Below are 17647 nucleotides of genomic sequence, written 5' to 3'. Positions count from 1 at the left end.
TACATTTCAAAGTCAAAAAGTCATTTACTAAACGCAGCGCATAATAAAAAACTTCTCTCGCTCAGAAAAAATTAGTTGACACGGCAATTTTACTCACTTTCGATTTTACGTCAAAACATTCTGAACGAATAGTACTTCCGGTAAAAAAAACCTTAAAAAAACCAGTACTCCTCTTCGAGTCGTAAAAAACCACGATGTCCCCAATAATAGCCGCTATCGCTATTAATTAGCTTCATCCCATTAACACAAAAATTCTGTAACTCTTTGAGACAAAACCCTTCCATTTCACAAATTTCTCATCCTGGGGCGCCTAATGTAGTCTGAGAGCACCGAAATTGGAACATGGCATACAAAATTGCACTTCGTTGTGGTTTTTGGTATCTTATCTTTATAAGGAAGTCGATCACCTTTGAAATATAAGGCAGACCCGATTTGGGCTCCTTTTACAACCTTAAGGATTGCATAAATAGAGCTATTTATTTCTCTGCGCGAATTAGACTTGCCTAACTCTAAGGTACTAATCGACTCTGGTAAACACTGAATGCGAGCTTCAAGTAGGTTCAATGAAATTAGCAGCGGAATCAATTATATACACGTAGTTTGAATAATATTGGCGGTCAAGCAAGCTGATATGCAAGCAAGATAGATTTGTGTAAGAGTTCTAGTAAACCGAGTGCTTTTGAGATAGGCCTATTAAAATTTATCCCGGGCGAGGCGGAGGAAGTGCTCCGCAAGCGTCGGAGCTATTCCGCGGTTTCCAGTTTACAGCCCACATCGGATGAGATGCATGTCCACGGACAGCGGTCCTGGTAATAAGGTCATTATCTCTTGCTAATGACCTTATTTTTGTTCCTCTGGTGCCTGGAAAAGATATTAAAAAGCAAATACTAGGCGGAACTTTGTTTGTTATGGTCAAAAATGTATTTTTCGGAAATATTATACAACTATTACATAGAATTCGGTATATTTTTACGTCGGCTTACTTTTACCAAACGGCAACTTTGCGTTTACCTTAAATAATTTTTCTGAACTGACTGAAACTCTTGGCGTTCACCTTCAATTCTTGGATTTACTCAAATATGAAAACAATTGCTATTTAAAAGAGAATATAGAGACTTCTCAGTCAGTTCAGTAATATTCTGAAGAATTCACATAATAGATTTCTGTCCGCTGCAATAAATTCAGCTGTTCCCGATTTATTTTAAGATAAAGAACAGAGTAAGTGAGTTTGTGGCACTAGAAAGGAGAGAAACTTACTATTGACCCTGAGCTGAAGATGAGAATTTAAAAATTGTGAGGTGAATTACAGAGAAGGGGAGGGGGTTACAAACCAAAAAGATCTGATAAATAAAAGGCAATTCGAAATGAATTGGGTTCAGTCGAGATTGTTCTTTTCATTGGTTGTTCTTTTCGTCTCTCACCCCGCCCCCTTTCCAAAAGTTCTAACCATTTTCTGTTTGAAAACCCTACCCAGTGTAACGGCTATGCTCTCCTATCCATGACAGGGAATGATCCGCTTGATCACACCGTTTTGATTACTATTAATTTTGTACTTACATGGCATGTATGATGCGGCCATCGTCCACCCCTTTGTCTTTAGAATAAGAGAAGATGACTGTGAACTCAATAAGAATTAGTGTTTTTGCAATATATTTGAATATAAGAGAACCGGAGTTAAACAATAATCGGGCGCCAAAAGCTGAAGGCTGTAAATTGATCTTGAGTTAATGGGTAAAAAGCACATGAAGCAGCATGGGCTTTATAAATCCTGCATCCCTTAATTGTACTGATAACTTTTGTCCTCCCTAACTCTAGGAAATTGGTCGCTAAAATACCAGGGCTAGTAAAATAGCAAAAAAAAAATTGTGTTTAGCCCTGTAAATCATCCATTAACCCCGTAATCATCTACCGTATAGCTTCTCATTACTGTAATTATACCACAATGGGGGATAACTATGTGTGTGTGTGTGTGTGTGTGTGTGCGCGTGCGTTGGGGGGGCGGGGGGGGTATACTGGGAAATACCCAAACATTGGATGTATGCAATCAAGGTTTCACGAGAAAACTATATAAAAGTTATCAAATTGTCCTCTATTTTTCAAATATTGAGTAGAAATTGATGTAGTTTTGCTTTTTGGTTCTCTCAATGAGTTAGAAAATAAAACTTGTATCTGGCACTTGGGCGCAGACACGATCGCGTCAGAGAACTAAGTCCGTCGGGCCGCTAAGGTTTAGGTTATAACATTTGTATAGACGCATTCTGAATGGCAAATTATTGAAACGAGGCCGGTGACCAAAAGCTTTCTAATCCGCTCAATTCGCAAAGTTATTGCATGTTTCTATGCGTTTATATAGCTATCCTGCAAAAAATACTATTCATTAACTTATGTTAGCACATAATGTCGTGGTCGATAACACGGGTCAAAGAATTCAATAAGTTGAATTTTAAATTGAATTTTGAACTGAAAATATACAAAAATTAGCTTGTATTTATAGTGGTTATCTATGCGAAAATATACAGAGAAAATTTAGATTAGCTAAAAATATTTTACATGATTGGCATGTGAATAGATCTTAACTCCGAATCCCGGAGGTGATATTCTATTTTCATCAACATTTCATGAGAATCATATATGGCTTGGCTACAATCGAGTTCATTAGTTGGAGGTCGGTGGATGTTAGAATCAGGTTTCTGTTGGTGGGAGAATTTACTTCTGACATATGATTGATAGGTCAATAAGATAATGATAGCGCCAAAACAAAATTAGAATTGAGTTTAGTTTTGTAGCCATTACTTATCGACACAGCAATAAAGTTCGTCAGGTAAGTTCTTCTTTCGTTCTTTGAAACTTTAATAAAACTTCTAAGTTTCTTGATGTTTCATTGAAACCATCACATCCTCCCTCCTTTTTTAAGCAAGTTTGTGGGTATAGGTTCTCCAAATCTGTCAGGTTGTTTTCTGTTCCTGGTTGATGTTCGTGAAGGCTCTGAGGTTTCGGGTTGTTGGTGCTCTGCAGATGATGTGGCTGCAGAAGCTTCATCTTGATGTGAAGGTCCAACATCTGTGTTCTGAGGTTGTAGTTCTGATTGAGATATGGTCTCCTCCACTGCCGGTTCAGTTTTCAAATTGTCCTTGTCTAGTCTCGCAATTTGGTTGTCGCTCACTAGAATAGTCCGTGCTGAGTTTTCAGGCTGTATGAAAGATGTGTTCAAGCCCTTCCTGATGATGAAGGTAGCAGGAACTGTCTTTGTGTTTTCGTTGGCCTTGAATAGAATGGGTTCGCACAAGTCGAAATCTGCTATTGCGGGTAGTCTCACTCTGCGTCCCAACAAGAGTTCAACTGGAGTTTTGCTCCTCGTCTTTGAAGTGTTGCGATGTGTCATCAGTGCCCTTTGCAGGAATGCTCCAAATGACACATTAAGGTTGGGACTCCACGCTTGAAGTGCCCGCTTCACTGTCTGAACTGCTCTTTCAGCTATTCCATTAGCTCTTGGATGATAGACGGGTGATTCTATTTTCTTAATTCCCAGTGATTCACACCACTGTTTAAGGTCACCACTTACAAATTCAGGACCATTATCAGAAACTAAAGTTTTTGGTATTCCGAATCTTGCAAAGATTTGACTAAGATATATTTTAACTGTTTCTGATGTTCTATTTCCCGCGGGGAAGGCTTCTATCCAACCAGAACCCGCGTCAACAATTACTAATATATTGCCTTGGTTCATAACATAACCCCAGTCCATGTGGAGCCGTTCCCAAACGTCGGCTTCTGGCCACGTAGAGACTGTTTTTCCCAGGCTAGGCCTGTTCAATTGACAATTCTTACATTTACTAACAAAGTGTTGAACGTCTTGGGTAATGCCAGGCCACCAAGCTATCATTCTGACTGATGCCTCAGTTGCATTCTTTCCGGGATGTGTCTCATGCGCTTTTGCCAAAACCAAGTGTCCTAGTTTGGGTGGAATGAAAGGAACAACACCTCTGAAGATGATTCCATTATGTAAATTAAGTGCATCTTTCTGTTGTTCGAATCCTTTTTCCGCTTCTGAACATTGTTTCCAATTGCCGCTTTTGATTCGTTTCATTATGTCCTGGAAGAGTCTCTTTGTTCCAAGTTCAGTTTTGATTTCTGCTTGGGTCACCAAATCACTCTGAGCGAAGTAGATGTTTTTGATTGCGAAGCACACGCTTCGTCAAAATCCATTCTGCTCAAAGCATCTGCATGGGGTATCTGCTCCCCTGGTGTGTACTTCAACTCATAGTCGAAGCCCATTAGAGCTATTGCCCATCTTGTGATTCTCGCTGATGCTGTCTTCGGGATCTCCTCGTCTGGTGCAAAGAGATATTTGAGTGGTTTGTGGTCAGTCTGTAGGGTAAATCGTCTTCCAAGAAGGAATTGCTTCAATCTTGTGACCACAAAGACAATTGTCAGTGCTTCCCGCTCTATGTTCAAGTAGTTTTGCTCCGCTGGAGTCAATTTTCTCGATATATATATATATATATATATATATATATATATATATATATATATATATATATATATATATATATGACTGGATGTCCTTCTTGCGAAAGAACCCCGCCAATGGCTTTTTCAGAGGCGTCAGTAGTAACTGTTGCTTCTTTTTGTAGACTATATGGCTGTACTAGTGGGTTAGCACATAATTCATTTTTTATGTCTTCAAAGGTTTTTTGTTGCATTTTGCCCCATGAGAAATCGCTATTTCTCATGTTATTTAAGGGTAGCATTTTTGTTGCAAAATCAGGAATCATTCTTCCGTAAAAATTAGCTAGCCCAACAAACGATTCGAGTTGTTTATTGTTAGTTGTTGCTTTTGCATTTTTTTATTTTTTCAACATGTTTGGGATCTGGTGCTATTCCCTCCTTTGAAATGGAGTATCCCAAAATGCTAACGCTATCGACTGGTTTTGAGTTAGATTTTTTCTCATTAATGGTAAAGTGTTTCTCACGTAGTCGACTCTTGACTGCAAGTATTCTCTTGTCGAACTGCTCCTTGGTAGTTCCATACACCAATACATCGTCTTGAAAGATCACAACACCTTTGATTCCTTTGAGTGTTGATTCTATGCAATTCTGGAAGATTGAAGAAGAGTTTTTCAATCCCTGAGCTAGTAGGCACATCTTGATATTGTGCATATATCTTTTGCTTCTTCGTCAAACTCAATTTGATAGTAGGCATCTGAGAGGTCAATTTTGCCAAAGTATGAGGCAGCATGTAGGTTATGGAAGATCGTCTCCATGTCTGGTATTGGGTAGTCCTCATCCATGACCTTTCCATTGATGTGCACTTTCAAGTCCACGCAAAGTCTCAGTTCTCCACTCTTCTTTCTCTGCCACACCACTGGAGATGCATTAGTGACTCCTCCTGGCTGTACCGGTTCAAGGATGCCTTGTCTGACCATTTGTTCCAGCTTCTCTGTGACCTTGTCTTGAAGAGGTAGAGGTATTTTTTTGGCTTTGCAGAACATTGGCTGTGTTCCTGGTATCAACTTCAAATGAGCTTTGTAACCCTTCCACAGCAGGTAGGTGCTCGGCTGTTATGTTGTTCACGCCGTGCTTGGGTAGAAGGTCTCTACCAAGTAGTCCAAATTCTTTATCAGACTGCACAACTGCAAGTTGTTTTTGAGTGAGCCTGCTTCTGTTCCACTCAACGTCACAAGTAAGTGATCCCAGAAGCGTTAATTGATGACCATCATAAGCTTCAAGATGTCTTATCTTACCATCCAACTGAGGTTTACCAAGCTCAGTCCATATTTTTGATGATATCACTGTGTTATCTGCACCTGTGTCTACCTGCATTTTTACTTTGCAGTTATTTATTGAGATGTATTCCCATGTCACAGACATGCTAAAGATTTGTTCTTTAGTATAAAACATTCCCATCTCCGATGCTGGAGATGCTTGCTCTGAAGAAACATTTTCTTCTTCGCAAAAGTTATTCTGTTTATTGTACTTACCTGAATTTGGTTGGGGTTTGCTTCTACACATTTTTGAGAAGTGTCCCACCTTTTCACAGGTGTTGCATTTCTTACTTAGCGCTGGACAAGGTCTACTAGAGTGTGGCTTACCTCCACACCTAGTGCTTATGTTGCTGTTTCTATTAGCCGTAATTTTTTCATTTGGTTTTCGAAAGGTCTTTTTGAAGTTGAACCCAACTTCTTCTTTCACCGTAATGGGCTTATTACCTGATGAAGAACTTGCAAAAGCCATTGCTTGACTTCTGAACTGTAAACTCTCGGTCATTTCAGTAACCGACATTGCTGGTTTTGCTTTAATACCGTCTTGTAGTCTAAGTTTTGCTTCAGGGTCCCTCAAACCTGAGATAAACTTTATTTTTACCAACTCCTCTTCGGGGTTGGCCGCTGTTTTCAATTTTTCGAAGTCACAATAGCGTGCTTCTTCTCTAAGACGTGCTAGGAAGTCGTCGTCTGACTCCCCTACACCTTGTATAACGGAAAGAAATTTAGCCCTTTCTGCCGTTACTACTCTCTCTTTAGGAGAAATATAGTTTTGAATCGCCAATCTGATGTCTTTATACGGAGTGTCTATTAAATTCCTAGGACTCATTAAGCTCCTAAGTTTAATAATTGCATCTTGCCCGCACATACTAAGAAAGAGATTGGTTACCTGTAGGTCCTGTACAGTACCATCGGTGTTGACCTTGTCCTCTTTCTTCTCTGCGCGACATTTCGCCACAAAAGACATAATCCACGCAGTTGCTGATTCTGCATTCTGTAGATCCAAAATTAGTCTGTCTGTAGCTGGTCTGGACACCATTGTCGTGGTCGATGACACGGGTCAAAGAATTCAATAAGTTGAATTTTAAATTAAATTTTGAGCTGAAAATATACAAAAATTAGCTTGTATTTATAGTGGTTATCTATGCGAAAATATACAGAGAAAATTTAGATTAGCTAAAAATATTTTACATGATTGGCATGTGAATAGATCTTAACTCCGAATCCCGGAGGTGATATTCTATTTTCATCAACATTTCATGAGAATCATATATGGCTTGGCTACAATCGAGTACATTAGTTGGAGGTCGGTGGATGTTAGAATCAGGTTTCTGTTGGTGGGAGAATTTACTTCTGACATATGATTGATAGGTCAATAAGATAATTATAGCGCCAAAACAAAATTAGAATTGAGTTTAGTTTTGTAGCCATTACTTATCGACACAGCAATAAAGTTCGTCAGGTAAGTTCTTCTTTCGTTCTTTGAAACTTTAATAAAACTTTTAAGTTTCTTGATGTTTCTTTGAAACCATCACACATAACTCCTAGCGGACCAAGGGAATTAGAATTCAAAATGAGGATCCGGCGCCCGATTTCTGAATACAGGTCCTAAGAGGGCTTAGATTTATGTTATAACTTATTCGGATAACCAAAACGTTACAGACATATTAGGTTCCGCCCCAGTGTTTGTAAATTAGTGGAAATTTTGATGTTTTTTTGGCTCTTACGTGCTATAAAAATGATGTCTACATATAAAGCTGCTGAACCAATATACTAATTCCGATTGGAGAAAAGGATGAAATCAGATCAAGTTAGAGCCCCTAAGTTAGGGCCGCTAAGTTAGGGCCAGAGACAAGGTTTTTGCTATTACGTATGTGTTTTGACAAAATGACACGATATTAATTGACAAGATGGCCTGGCTTCATTTTTAGCTCCTGGTTACTTTTTACCCAATGTTCTCTAATAACGGAGATTACGTCAGCTGGTCAATGCCTTTGCTTTTTTCGAGCCTTGAAGTAATTTTGAGCATTATTGATCATTTGTTAGAGTTTTTTTTACGTTAATAGACACTTTTTCCTAAGACAAAAGCTATGCATACCTATATCAATCAGATATTATTTTTAAATCATGCACAGTTCAGCTTAAAAAAAGCAGAAATACAAAACATTGCGAAATTATTTGATTGATATGTTCCGTATCAAACGTCAGAAAGTTAAGTAAAGTTTGCGCATTACCAAAGGCTTCATGCGGAATAATGAATCGGTACTAGAATTATAAAGTCTTTTCATAAGTCGAGGTCTAAAACGGGGGGGCTTTTGAAAACTCGAACGTGCGATTCACTCAAAAACCGTTAAATATACCAGATTTATTGAAAAGAACACCCTAGTTAAGCGGAGCTAATCTCGCAAACGAAAGCAAGCACTTTAGCTCCGAGAAAAATGACGTGAGAACACAATTGCTAATGTTCACGACAACATTGTGATCAAAACCCAAAATTGGTTGCAGTTTTGTTATGATATCAAAATTTTGGATTTAATTTGCACTCTGATATATTTGATTGCTGAGTTCGAACAATTTTCGATGGGTTCGAACTTTTCATCGGTTTAGAAGTCTTTGCATTTTTGCATTTGTTTGTCTCACATATGTCAAGCAAAGTTCCTTTTAGCTCTCAGGTAAATAAATGCACAGCGGCAACTGTTTCCTATGGAATAAAACATATACAATACAACAAATACTATATAACTTGATAGAGTAAACATATCCACCTAAAAAAATGAGCGTATCTTAAATTTTTCAGTGGTCAGAAACCTTAGAGCTGCCGAATTTTTCGTTCTTTTGCTTTCATGGTAGCAAAAAGTCCACTCTTGTTTTCTAAATGCCAAAATGTCTGCAATTTAAATTATAATTTTGCGATTTCAAATAGCTTTTTCAAACAAATTTCTCTTTTTACTCTGTTTCCTTGTAAATCGTCAACTTGTTGTGGTAGTATGCAGCGCCGACATTTCGGTGCATTCGGCTCAAAAACGTTTCAGTTGAACCAAGAACTTTTGTATAAATTATGTTCTCAATCTTTTTGTCTTTTTTCTCTGTTATTGTGTTGCTTTACAATTAATAGGATCATAATATAGGATAGAAACAAAATAAGAGTTGTATAACCCTGCCGTCGAGGCACCAAATTTTTATTATGGGAATCCAAGTTAAAACACTTTTTGTGGCAATATTACGCCACAGAAATACACCCAAATTATTTTACTCAAATTTGCTCGATCTGTGTATCTCTTATTCGTTTTTCCTATGTTAATACGTTGAAAACGCAACATTATTGCAAAAAATAGATAATTTAGCAAAAACAGGCAAATTTTTTGCGCGCTTTGTATCAAGAATCTTCTCGATTTTCGCATTTCTTTTTCGCGTGCAACATAACTGGATCTCGCACTATAATTCGCAATTAAGCCAAATTTAATTAGCGTTTCTGAACTCGTAAAATTTGTTATTAAACCTTTATTAACTTATAGTTAGTGAATAAAAGTGAACAAACACACGCACACAGACACACATACACGCGAACGTCCAAAGCGAGATTCCTTTAAACACAAATAGATCCGGCCATTCCCACACTGATATCGCCCAAAGCCTTAATTGAGCGAGGGATTTTTCAGAAAAAAATTAATTTTGTGGCGCTGGGTCGTACACCATAATATTTATGGCGCTGGGACGTACACCGTTCACTTTAAATCAATTTATATCACTCTTCAATGAAAATCTTTGAAAAACTTCAATGAAATCTTTATTAAAGTGCCTATTATGAATTATTAAATCAATTTTGCATGCTCAAAAAGCGCGCGTTTAAATAGCTCAATTGCAGATTAGAGATTCTTCTATTGCAATAAATAGATGCCTAAAACGAGCGGAAACGTGCAAAAACACTTGTCACTTATTCTACAATTTTAAAGAATCTTAACTTCGCAAAAATGGCGTAACCAATTTGCGAAAATTTAATACAAAGCTTGTCTCCTAATGTCGTTCTTTTTATGTATCTATTTTTCGCGCAATTTTTTACTAGGGCGGATGTTTTCGAGTATTTCTATGCGTCGTAATGAAAAACAATCAGACGGTTGATGAAGTCTCTTTGCAAAAAATACCTCAAACTGCAACGTTATTCCATATCCCATAGCGGGAATTTACATACAATCAAATTTTTGAATGAAATGAGCAGCCTGTTAATTCCAGTAGTGGTTTCATAATGTTAATAAAACAATGCTAGTTTTATTTTTCAAGTAATTTTCCGAATAGTTTTATGAAGTTTGATGGTCGTGCATCAAAAACCTTGAAGTGAATAAATTGAAGGGAGTGGATGCTTTTCCTTGTTTGGCGCCATTTTCACAATTTCCCACCAGTTCATTCGAATTTCAGTTTTCTGATCAATATCTTCAATCCAACGGCTGATGACCGTTTTTCTTTGACATTTAGTTTTTTTTGCAAATTTGCAACAATTTAATTTTTGCAAACAAAAGAAACAACATTTCCGAACATTCAAGTGATATGATATGCTCCCCAGTTTCCTTGATAAGATTTTGAAAGGTTTAAAATTTGAAAGCTTTGCTATACATTTTGATACTTTTTTCTTATCTACCAAATGAGTAATTTTTTATACTGTCTAGATAAATACAGATAAATGCAGGATCACACTCTATCTTTGCATATTCTAAAAACCCCGGCAATTTTGACGTTAAGGTTACTGAACTATCCCCGTTATATTCTCGGATCATAGCTGGAAAAACTCGGGATTCGGGATCTTAATCAGATTTCAGGGAATCAATGCGCGGGGTTCAAATATCGGCTACAGTTAATCGCGAGGTCAAAATTTGCAAGCCGTCAACTTGAACGTTTTACTGTATAATTGTTAATATTTCCTTTAGTTTTTTCTGTAGGGCTTTTCACTAGGCAATCACTAGTTTCCAGAAGCGCAATTTTTTTTATAAAATGAAGCGTCACCGTTAATTTTTTTTAAAAAAAGCAACTCTTTTTGAAAATAAAAGTCTGAGGTCTTAAGAGCTTCAAGTTATCCATTGAAAAGAACACCAAATGAGAACAAAAAAAGTGGAATTTCGTCACAATAATGTTGAGTAAAGATTTTCAAAGTCTTTTTTTTTGCACTTTTTTGGTGTTATTAAGCGACTTTTCGAGTCGATTTGCTTCACACACATCATGTTGGTGCTAAGTGCGCGCATTCTGAAACATCTTAACTATTGGTCGGAGAAATCAGTAAAAAATTCTGCATGCACCTTAAAAATCAAAGTAGCACCTGCAAACTTGGGAAATCTGTTTTGACTATTCATTGACTTTTTTGCGTACAGTTCATATGACGATACTTCGAGCTCTCTCGCAGTGAACAATTAAATAAATTCACTTTTTACTACTTTTTATAATTTCATTCAGTTGATGATAAGATTATTTTTATCAATTCATGCCCGTTTTTATGCAACGTAGAAAAAGATATCAGAGAACTATGAAAATAAATTGATGTAATTAAAGTTAGTTAATTAAACGCGGTTGTATACAGAATCCATTTGTGAAAGTGCAAAACACGTGTGAAAACACTCCCATCATTACACCAATTGGGTGCCACAGTGTCGGGACTGGACGAGTGACGACTCCATTCCGAGTCGCCCGACAGCAAAGGAGAACCCGACAACGACGTTACGGATCCCGAGGACATTCTCCTTGACGGTGACGATTCCGAGGAGGTCCTGGAAACGGTTTCTTCAATAACGACTCGATTATGATCTGTTAGGAAATGACTTGCAACTCCGTATAGGCAGTGAGGTTTGGAAGGGAAACCCTTTTGGTCGCAGGTGGTTGAGAAAAGAGGACCACCCTCATCATTGATGCAAATATTTGAATCCTCCAAAACTTGCTCAACGCATATTTCGTTTGACTTACACGACAGCCAATGGACGGGATTGCTTCTTTCGAAAACTGATTCGTATAATGGTAACTCCTGAAGTATCTTGGGTAATTTGACAGAAGTTACCTGGGTGGAACCCATTCCAATGAACCCTAACATCGAACCAAGATCCGGCTCGTATTTGCACAGGGGGAGAATTTTGGCCCCTTTGATCGGAATGACTGTTTTGATCAAGGCAATGTTGTTCTCGGGTCTCAAAGTTGAACTTGACGTTTTGAACCTAATCAATTAAAAAATTTCACCTAAAGAGAATATATAATTGGTGAATTTCGAAGATTTTGTCACTTTTGTAAGATATTTTAAAGCCGAGAAACGTTCGAAAAACGTTTTCCATTAAACTGAAACTTGAATACCTTAAAGAAGTCATGAAAACATGACCGATACTGATAAGATCTTCCTTAACGTGCCAAACGAATATTGGCTGGAGTAAATGTATCCGATTTTGCTATAATTTTCCGACATAGTTAATTCGCTATTGAGAAACGATTCAAATCCTGCAATTTTTTTTTCATTATGATTCAAATCCTACAAGGTTCTTGAAAGTATCCTACAAAATGTGTAAAAAGGTCTCTTTTAATGCCATAAATTTGGTTTTGAAAAAAATCTATGATTTTCAGACAGGTTTCACAAAACTTAGAAGACCTGGAAGGATTCCTAATGTTAGAATGTTTAAACAAAGAGTTTAAACAAAATTAGTGATATCGGAAAAACCAGATGATTTTTCAAAATTTTACTGCTCCGGAAAGAAAATCTTGTCTGAAACTCGTATGAGCTTTTTACTATTCTTTCCAGATTAGATTTCCTAAAAATCTAGACTTAATGTTAATTTATCAGAGAAAACATCTGCAATATGAACAAAAAAAAGATTTTTTTCCCATCGAAAGACCTATTTTCATCATGGCTTTATTTATGAAATGAACGATCTTCTATCTTCCTCAATTTTGTGAAAAGCTTGATATTGCAATTTTTATGAAACAATTACAAAAAACTAGCACACATGGATTTGTGGGAACTTTTTTGTCCATATGGCCATAAATTTAAAATGAACCCATTTAATCAAGCTGCAGTCCCAAAATTCCAAAAAATTGTTCTTATTTCAATTTTCTCTGAAACATATTATTGTATATTATAGTACATTTCGAAGAAAATGTCCTCTAACCTTACTACGGGTGTTTTTTTTACTCATATCCTATAATTTATTGAAGTACTGCATCAAATGTTGCATTTTTTGATATTAAATTATCATTATAAGCCTCATTGGGAATCTCCTAACTGCTTAAAAAATTAAAGTATCTTCACAAAAATATTGATAAAACGTTCCGCAATTTTAATGTTTGAACTCATCATGTTGTTATTCATATTCACATTTATGCTTATCAACTACAAATTTTTGACCTTGTAGTTTCGCTGCCGAAGGTTTTCTCAAGTTATCAAAAATAGCAACTTTGTAATTACCATAGGAATCGAAGAATATATTGAAGATGTTGCTTTAAAAAAATTTTTTCTTGTGAAAAAATGCTTTTTTCTCGAATAACCTCTTTTTTTGTTAATTGCCATGTACATCATTTTGTTGTACAGAAAATTTTGATTCTAGCAAACGGCGCGATGAAAAGCGAGGGACTAAAAACAACCAAAATTGTAATAAAATTTCAAATAAAAGCCAAATCTTAGCACAAACTAAGATAATTTATAAAGATAATTTTTATCCTGTTTTATAACGAAATCGGAGAAAACTGAACGGAGGTCGTCTTATTCCAACAGAAACCAAAACAGAGATCATGCCAATAAAATCCAAGGTTTTTTAAGATTTGTCCAATAAAAAATTGCGAGAATTCCGAGAAGACGGAAAGACTGTCCACTAAAGTGCAATGGTTTTAACAAAATTCTTGGAAGTTTCGGAATTCTCTGATTACTAGTAGGTTTAACTATTCGAAAAAAATGAGAGAAGTTCTTATTGATAAGCATAGTAGCATAATATTTTCTGTTTACTAATTGCTGACACACAAATCATAAATTGTAATATCATTTACATATATATTATCACCCCTGAAGAGATTTGGTTTGCGAATTGGAATTAGAGTATAAAAAAACAAAGATTTTTGAGACTTTAAGTTTTTTAGTCAACCTGATGCTCGTTGTGGAAGTGCAAATAATTATACAATTAATTCAATCACGTTCTATTTTTAAGACAATGCTTGTAAATTTCTTGGTGCGATGGGTTTGATATATAGATGGACATGCAAAATATGTGAAAAAAGTAGAAGCAGAGAATCACGGTAGCCAGGATGAGGTTCAGACCGAAATGGCCTCTGATCAGACCGACCCAAACTGAATTGTCCTCTGATTACAGTATCGTGTGCTTGAAGCTCCGTGTGCGTTTAATGTGCGCTCGAAAACGCCGCTGATCATACTGAAGTGCACTCGAAGTTGCCTCCTATTAGACTAAAGTGCGTTCAATATAGTATGATGAGAGAAATATTTTGAACATCAATAAATTTCCCAATATCGCTAGAAATAATTCATTTCATGAAAATTGATGTTTTCAACCAAATATTCAAGAAACAAAAGTCAGTTCTAAAAATTTTAGTAATAATAAAGAAGACTCGAGTGCCGAAAAAACTTTTTTATATCGATATTAATTCAGGTCAATAGACGAACTTAGAGCGGTTTGCGCAAAAACGTCTTGATCTACAAAGATTCCAAATCTTTCCTTGAATGGATCAGCAGTTTCTATCTGCATTTCTCCTTGTAATAGTTTTTAGTTTTAATTTAAAACATTTTTTAGTAGTTCGTATTAATATTTTTGTGGAAGAGTAAATGCGAATCGGTTTAGCGTTGCGTGAATAATGATGGTTGTAAGAGAAGTCAGTTTTGGTTGTCCTCAATAGTTTTATCAGACGTGTTGTTCTTGTGGAAGAGATGATGTTGTTCAGTAATTGAGATCAATGCGATAAACAAGCAATAACTTCTTTTAATCGTTTCTGGAAATAATATGAATTAATTTTGCGCTCATCTCAAGAAACGAGTTTTGGGTTTAGTTGCTTTTTGAAATGGAATATGACGGCACAAAAATTGAGTTGACAAGAAAATCTTTTCTGATAGCCCAGTCTCCGCTATAAGAAAAACATTTGTACTTTTAGGCCAATTGGTTAAAGTTTTTGCCATATATAAATCAAAGTGAGTTTTTTGCGATAAGGCAAAGTTGAAGGAAAAATAAAAGTTTGCTCCGGGTAGATGTTAAGTCAACAGGGATGTGATTTACTATAGACATTTTATCAACCCCTTTTTTAAGTTGATCCAAAATTCAAAAAGGTCTTCAGAAAACTCGACTACCATTTTTTTACTGAATTATTCTTATAAGAAGAAATTAGAAGCTTTTGATCTGCAAATTTTGGTCGCTGTGATGAACAAATGTGCAACTGAGTGAATACAGTTTATCTGCAAAACTCTCTCTATTTTCCAACTTTTGTGGTTATTTAGAGCATGGGACAAGATCTGTATGAAAAATTTGCTTATAATTTACAGTTGAAATCAAAAACTTGTAGAATTTTTGTTGCTGTCCTAATTTTTTCACAAAATTTATTCCATTAACCGCTGATTCATTACTCTTACGGGCGCTCCCATTTTTTTGTTCATATAGAAAACTAAATATAACAATAAGTAGTTTTTAATTTGAGTTGAGCAAAATGCGTAGCGTCCTACAAAATGGAATGTTTCCAGAAATTTTTAAGTTTTCAAATACTCCGCAGACCAACTTACCTGCAACGGAAAAAAAATAAATAAACTGTCTAGCCCGAGTTGCCAGCCATAAAAAAATCCCGTTAATCATTCAAGGTTCTATATGACACCTGGTAATCATACAAGGTCATATATCACTTTTATCATTTCCCGGAAATCATATTGGGGTGATACATTTTTGGAATTTTGTTCAAACAATCACAAATGTAACACATTACTGCTTTGATGTCAATCAGGTGTGTAAATTCAGTCAAAACATCAATCTTTTAAATTTTTCACATCCTGATAATCATTCAACGTCATATATGAATCTATGATTTCCTGGTAACCATGCAAAGATTAAAAATCGAAACCTATATCTTCCAAAACACAGTTAGAAAAAAGAAAATGTTTTAAAAAAACAATTCAAACAAAAAAAGACAAAGTTGGAAAAAATATCTTGGTATTTATATTAGATCATACATAAAGTAATCTTAACGATATCACAAATGTCTGTCTTACATGTCTCTTCTAAAAAGTAAGTCTGGTCTTTGTCATTTTTTCTCGACTACTTTGACTCTATTTTTTTTCTTAAACAACAGTTAATCTTGCAAGATTTTGCAGGTCGTAACGAATCGTTCTAGATTCACTTTTTTGGACTTGCAACTCATTTGTAAGGGTAAAAGTCGGACAAAGAATGTGGTCTGGATTCAAAGAGCAACTTACTCTGTTGGGATGAAAGTTTTCTCCACAAAATAACTGACTTTGAGAGAATATCTGTTGGCGAAGTCACCGGCTTCAACTGCAATAGCGTACTCTGAAATATAAATTTTTTGTTCTTTCAACTAGATGCGAATTCATCTTTCATTCACCTAACTCGCGAATATAGTGAACGCAAACATTTCATTTTGGGTTATAAGGTTTTCAGGTATCCCAAGCTGATCCAGACCCAAATTTTCTTCTGATCAGACGTTCCAGACCAAAAAAATTCTCATCAGACCGGCTCCAGACTGTGATCCAGAGTCAAAGTCAGACCTTTGCCCAGACTATGATCAGACGTTTTGGTAACAGCTTGAATTTTGCGCTTGGATCTTCATTTAGGTTTAGTTTACTTAATTTAATTCAATTGTTTCTTTGCAATTCCTCGGTTCCGATAGTCACAAGATAACCATCAACTATCTTTTCAGGTTATACAACTTTTCATCATCGTTTGTGAGTTTCGCACGTTACTGCTTTTGGAAGAGAAATCAGTCTTACAAAGAGCCCTCGTATTCATTACTATAGAAGGAAGTTAGTGATCATCATTAACAGTTTGGTTTTGCCTAAATGTTGAAATTCTAATCATGCAATTCATTCAACCGAAAAGTATACCCAGTGAGGTCGGATTAACAACTTATAGGACCAATTTTGCACTTAATATAAAGTTCATCGATTACAATCTGATATTTTATTTGATGAGATATCATTTAAAATCTGATAAGATATCTTTTTATGATAATCACTGATTTACCTAGAATTTGTATGGTGGAAGTTGGAATGAAAATGAGTAAAGCTAACAAAAAATTGATAGCGTAACGATATCAGATGATTGAAAAAAGACCACAATGAAATTCTTAAAACGTCAGCCACAAATTGCATAACCCTAATTGTTTATAGATTTGGTTTTCCCAAATCAGAATCGATTTTGTGATATCTAAAAACTGTTCTTAATACTTATGCAGAAAATAAATCTCGTCCAAATAAAGCCAGCAATAAAAGATCTTCAGATTCAATCAGAACATATTAAAAAATCTATAAGTGTAACTTAAAAAGATATAATGTGAGATCAAGGATTAATTATTGAATTATTACGCGGCTTCGCTGCAAAATTTGATAGTGTTGCAACTATGTCAACCTTTCAGTGGCAAAATATTCTTGCTGTTTGTCAATTCAATCAAAACAAACCTATTCAGCTTGCAAAATCTGACGAAAATTACTTTTGTCGCATTACATCTAGTGCTCTGCAGAATTTATTTCTTGTAATGTCTCATAATCTTATTACTTTAATCGGGTGAAGTCTGAAAGAAAATGATATTGGAACTGATAAAATGATTGATCTCCTCACAGTTATCTTATACATCAATGCAAGAAGTTTGGAAAATCATACCGATTGAAATTCTCTGACCCTTATGGTAGGATTATACCCAGAGAGATGAGACCA

At 35.8% G+C, this 17647-nt stretch overlaps 1 protein-coding gene across 3 annotated transcripts in view; it reads right to left on the bottom strand.

The window, feature by feature from the left end:
• The window catches only part of LOC142353229 (uncharacterized), a 30791-nt gene extending 29098 nt beyond the window's left edge, over positions 1–1693 (bottom strand). For 2 of the 3 annotated variants that reach the window (XM_075405457.1, XM_075405459.1), the window contains exon 1: positions 1558–1693. In XM_075405457.1, the coding sequence (XP_075261572.1) occupies positions 1558–1579 (22 nt within the window). In that variant the 5' untranslated portion in view covers positions 1580–1693. Of the gene's footprint in view, positions 1–670; positions 862–1257; positions 1271–1557 lie in introns of all 3 variants that reach the window. The other variant, XM_075405458.1, reaches the window with a different exon arrangement.
• Positions 1694–17647: the final 15954 nt, after the last annotated feature.

The sequence above is a fragment of the Convolutriloba macropyga genome, chromosome 14 (assembly GCF_964194025.1).
Source record: "Convolutriloba macropyga chromosome 14, txConMacr16.3, whole genome shotgun sequence".
NCBI lineage: Eukaryota > Metazoa > Xenacoelomorpha > Acoela > Convolutidae > Convolutriloba > Convolutriloba macropyga.
Note: the sequence above shows the minus strand (reverse complement) of the source record. Positions and strands in the feature narration are given on the sequence as shown.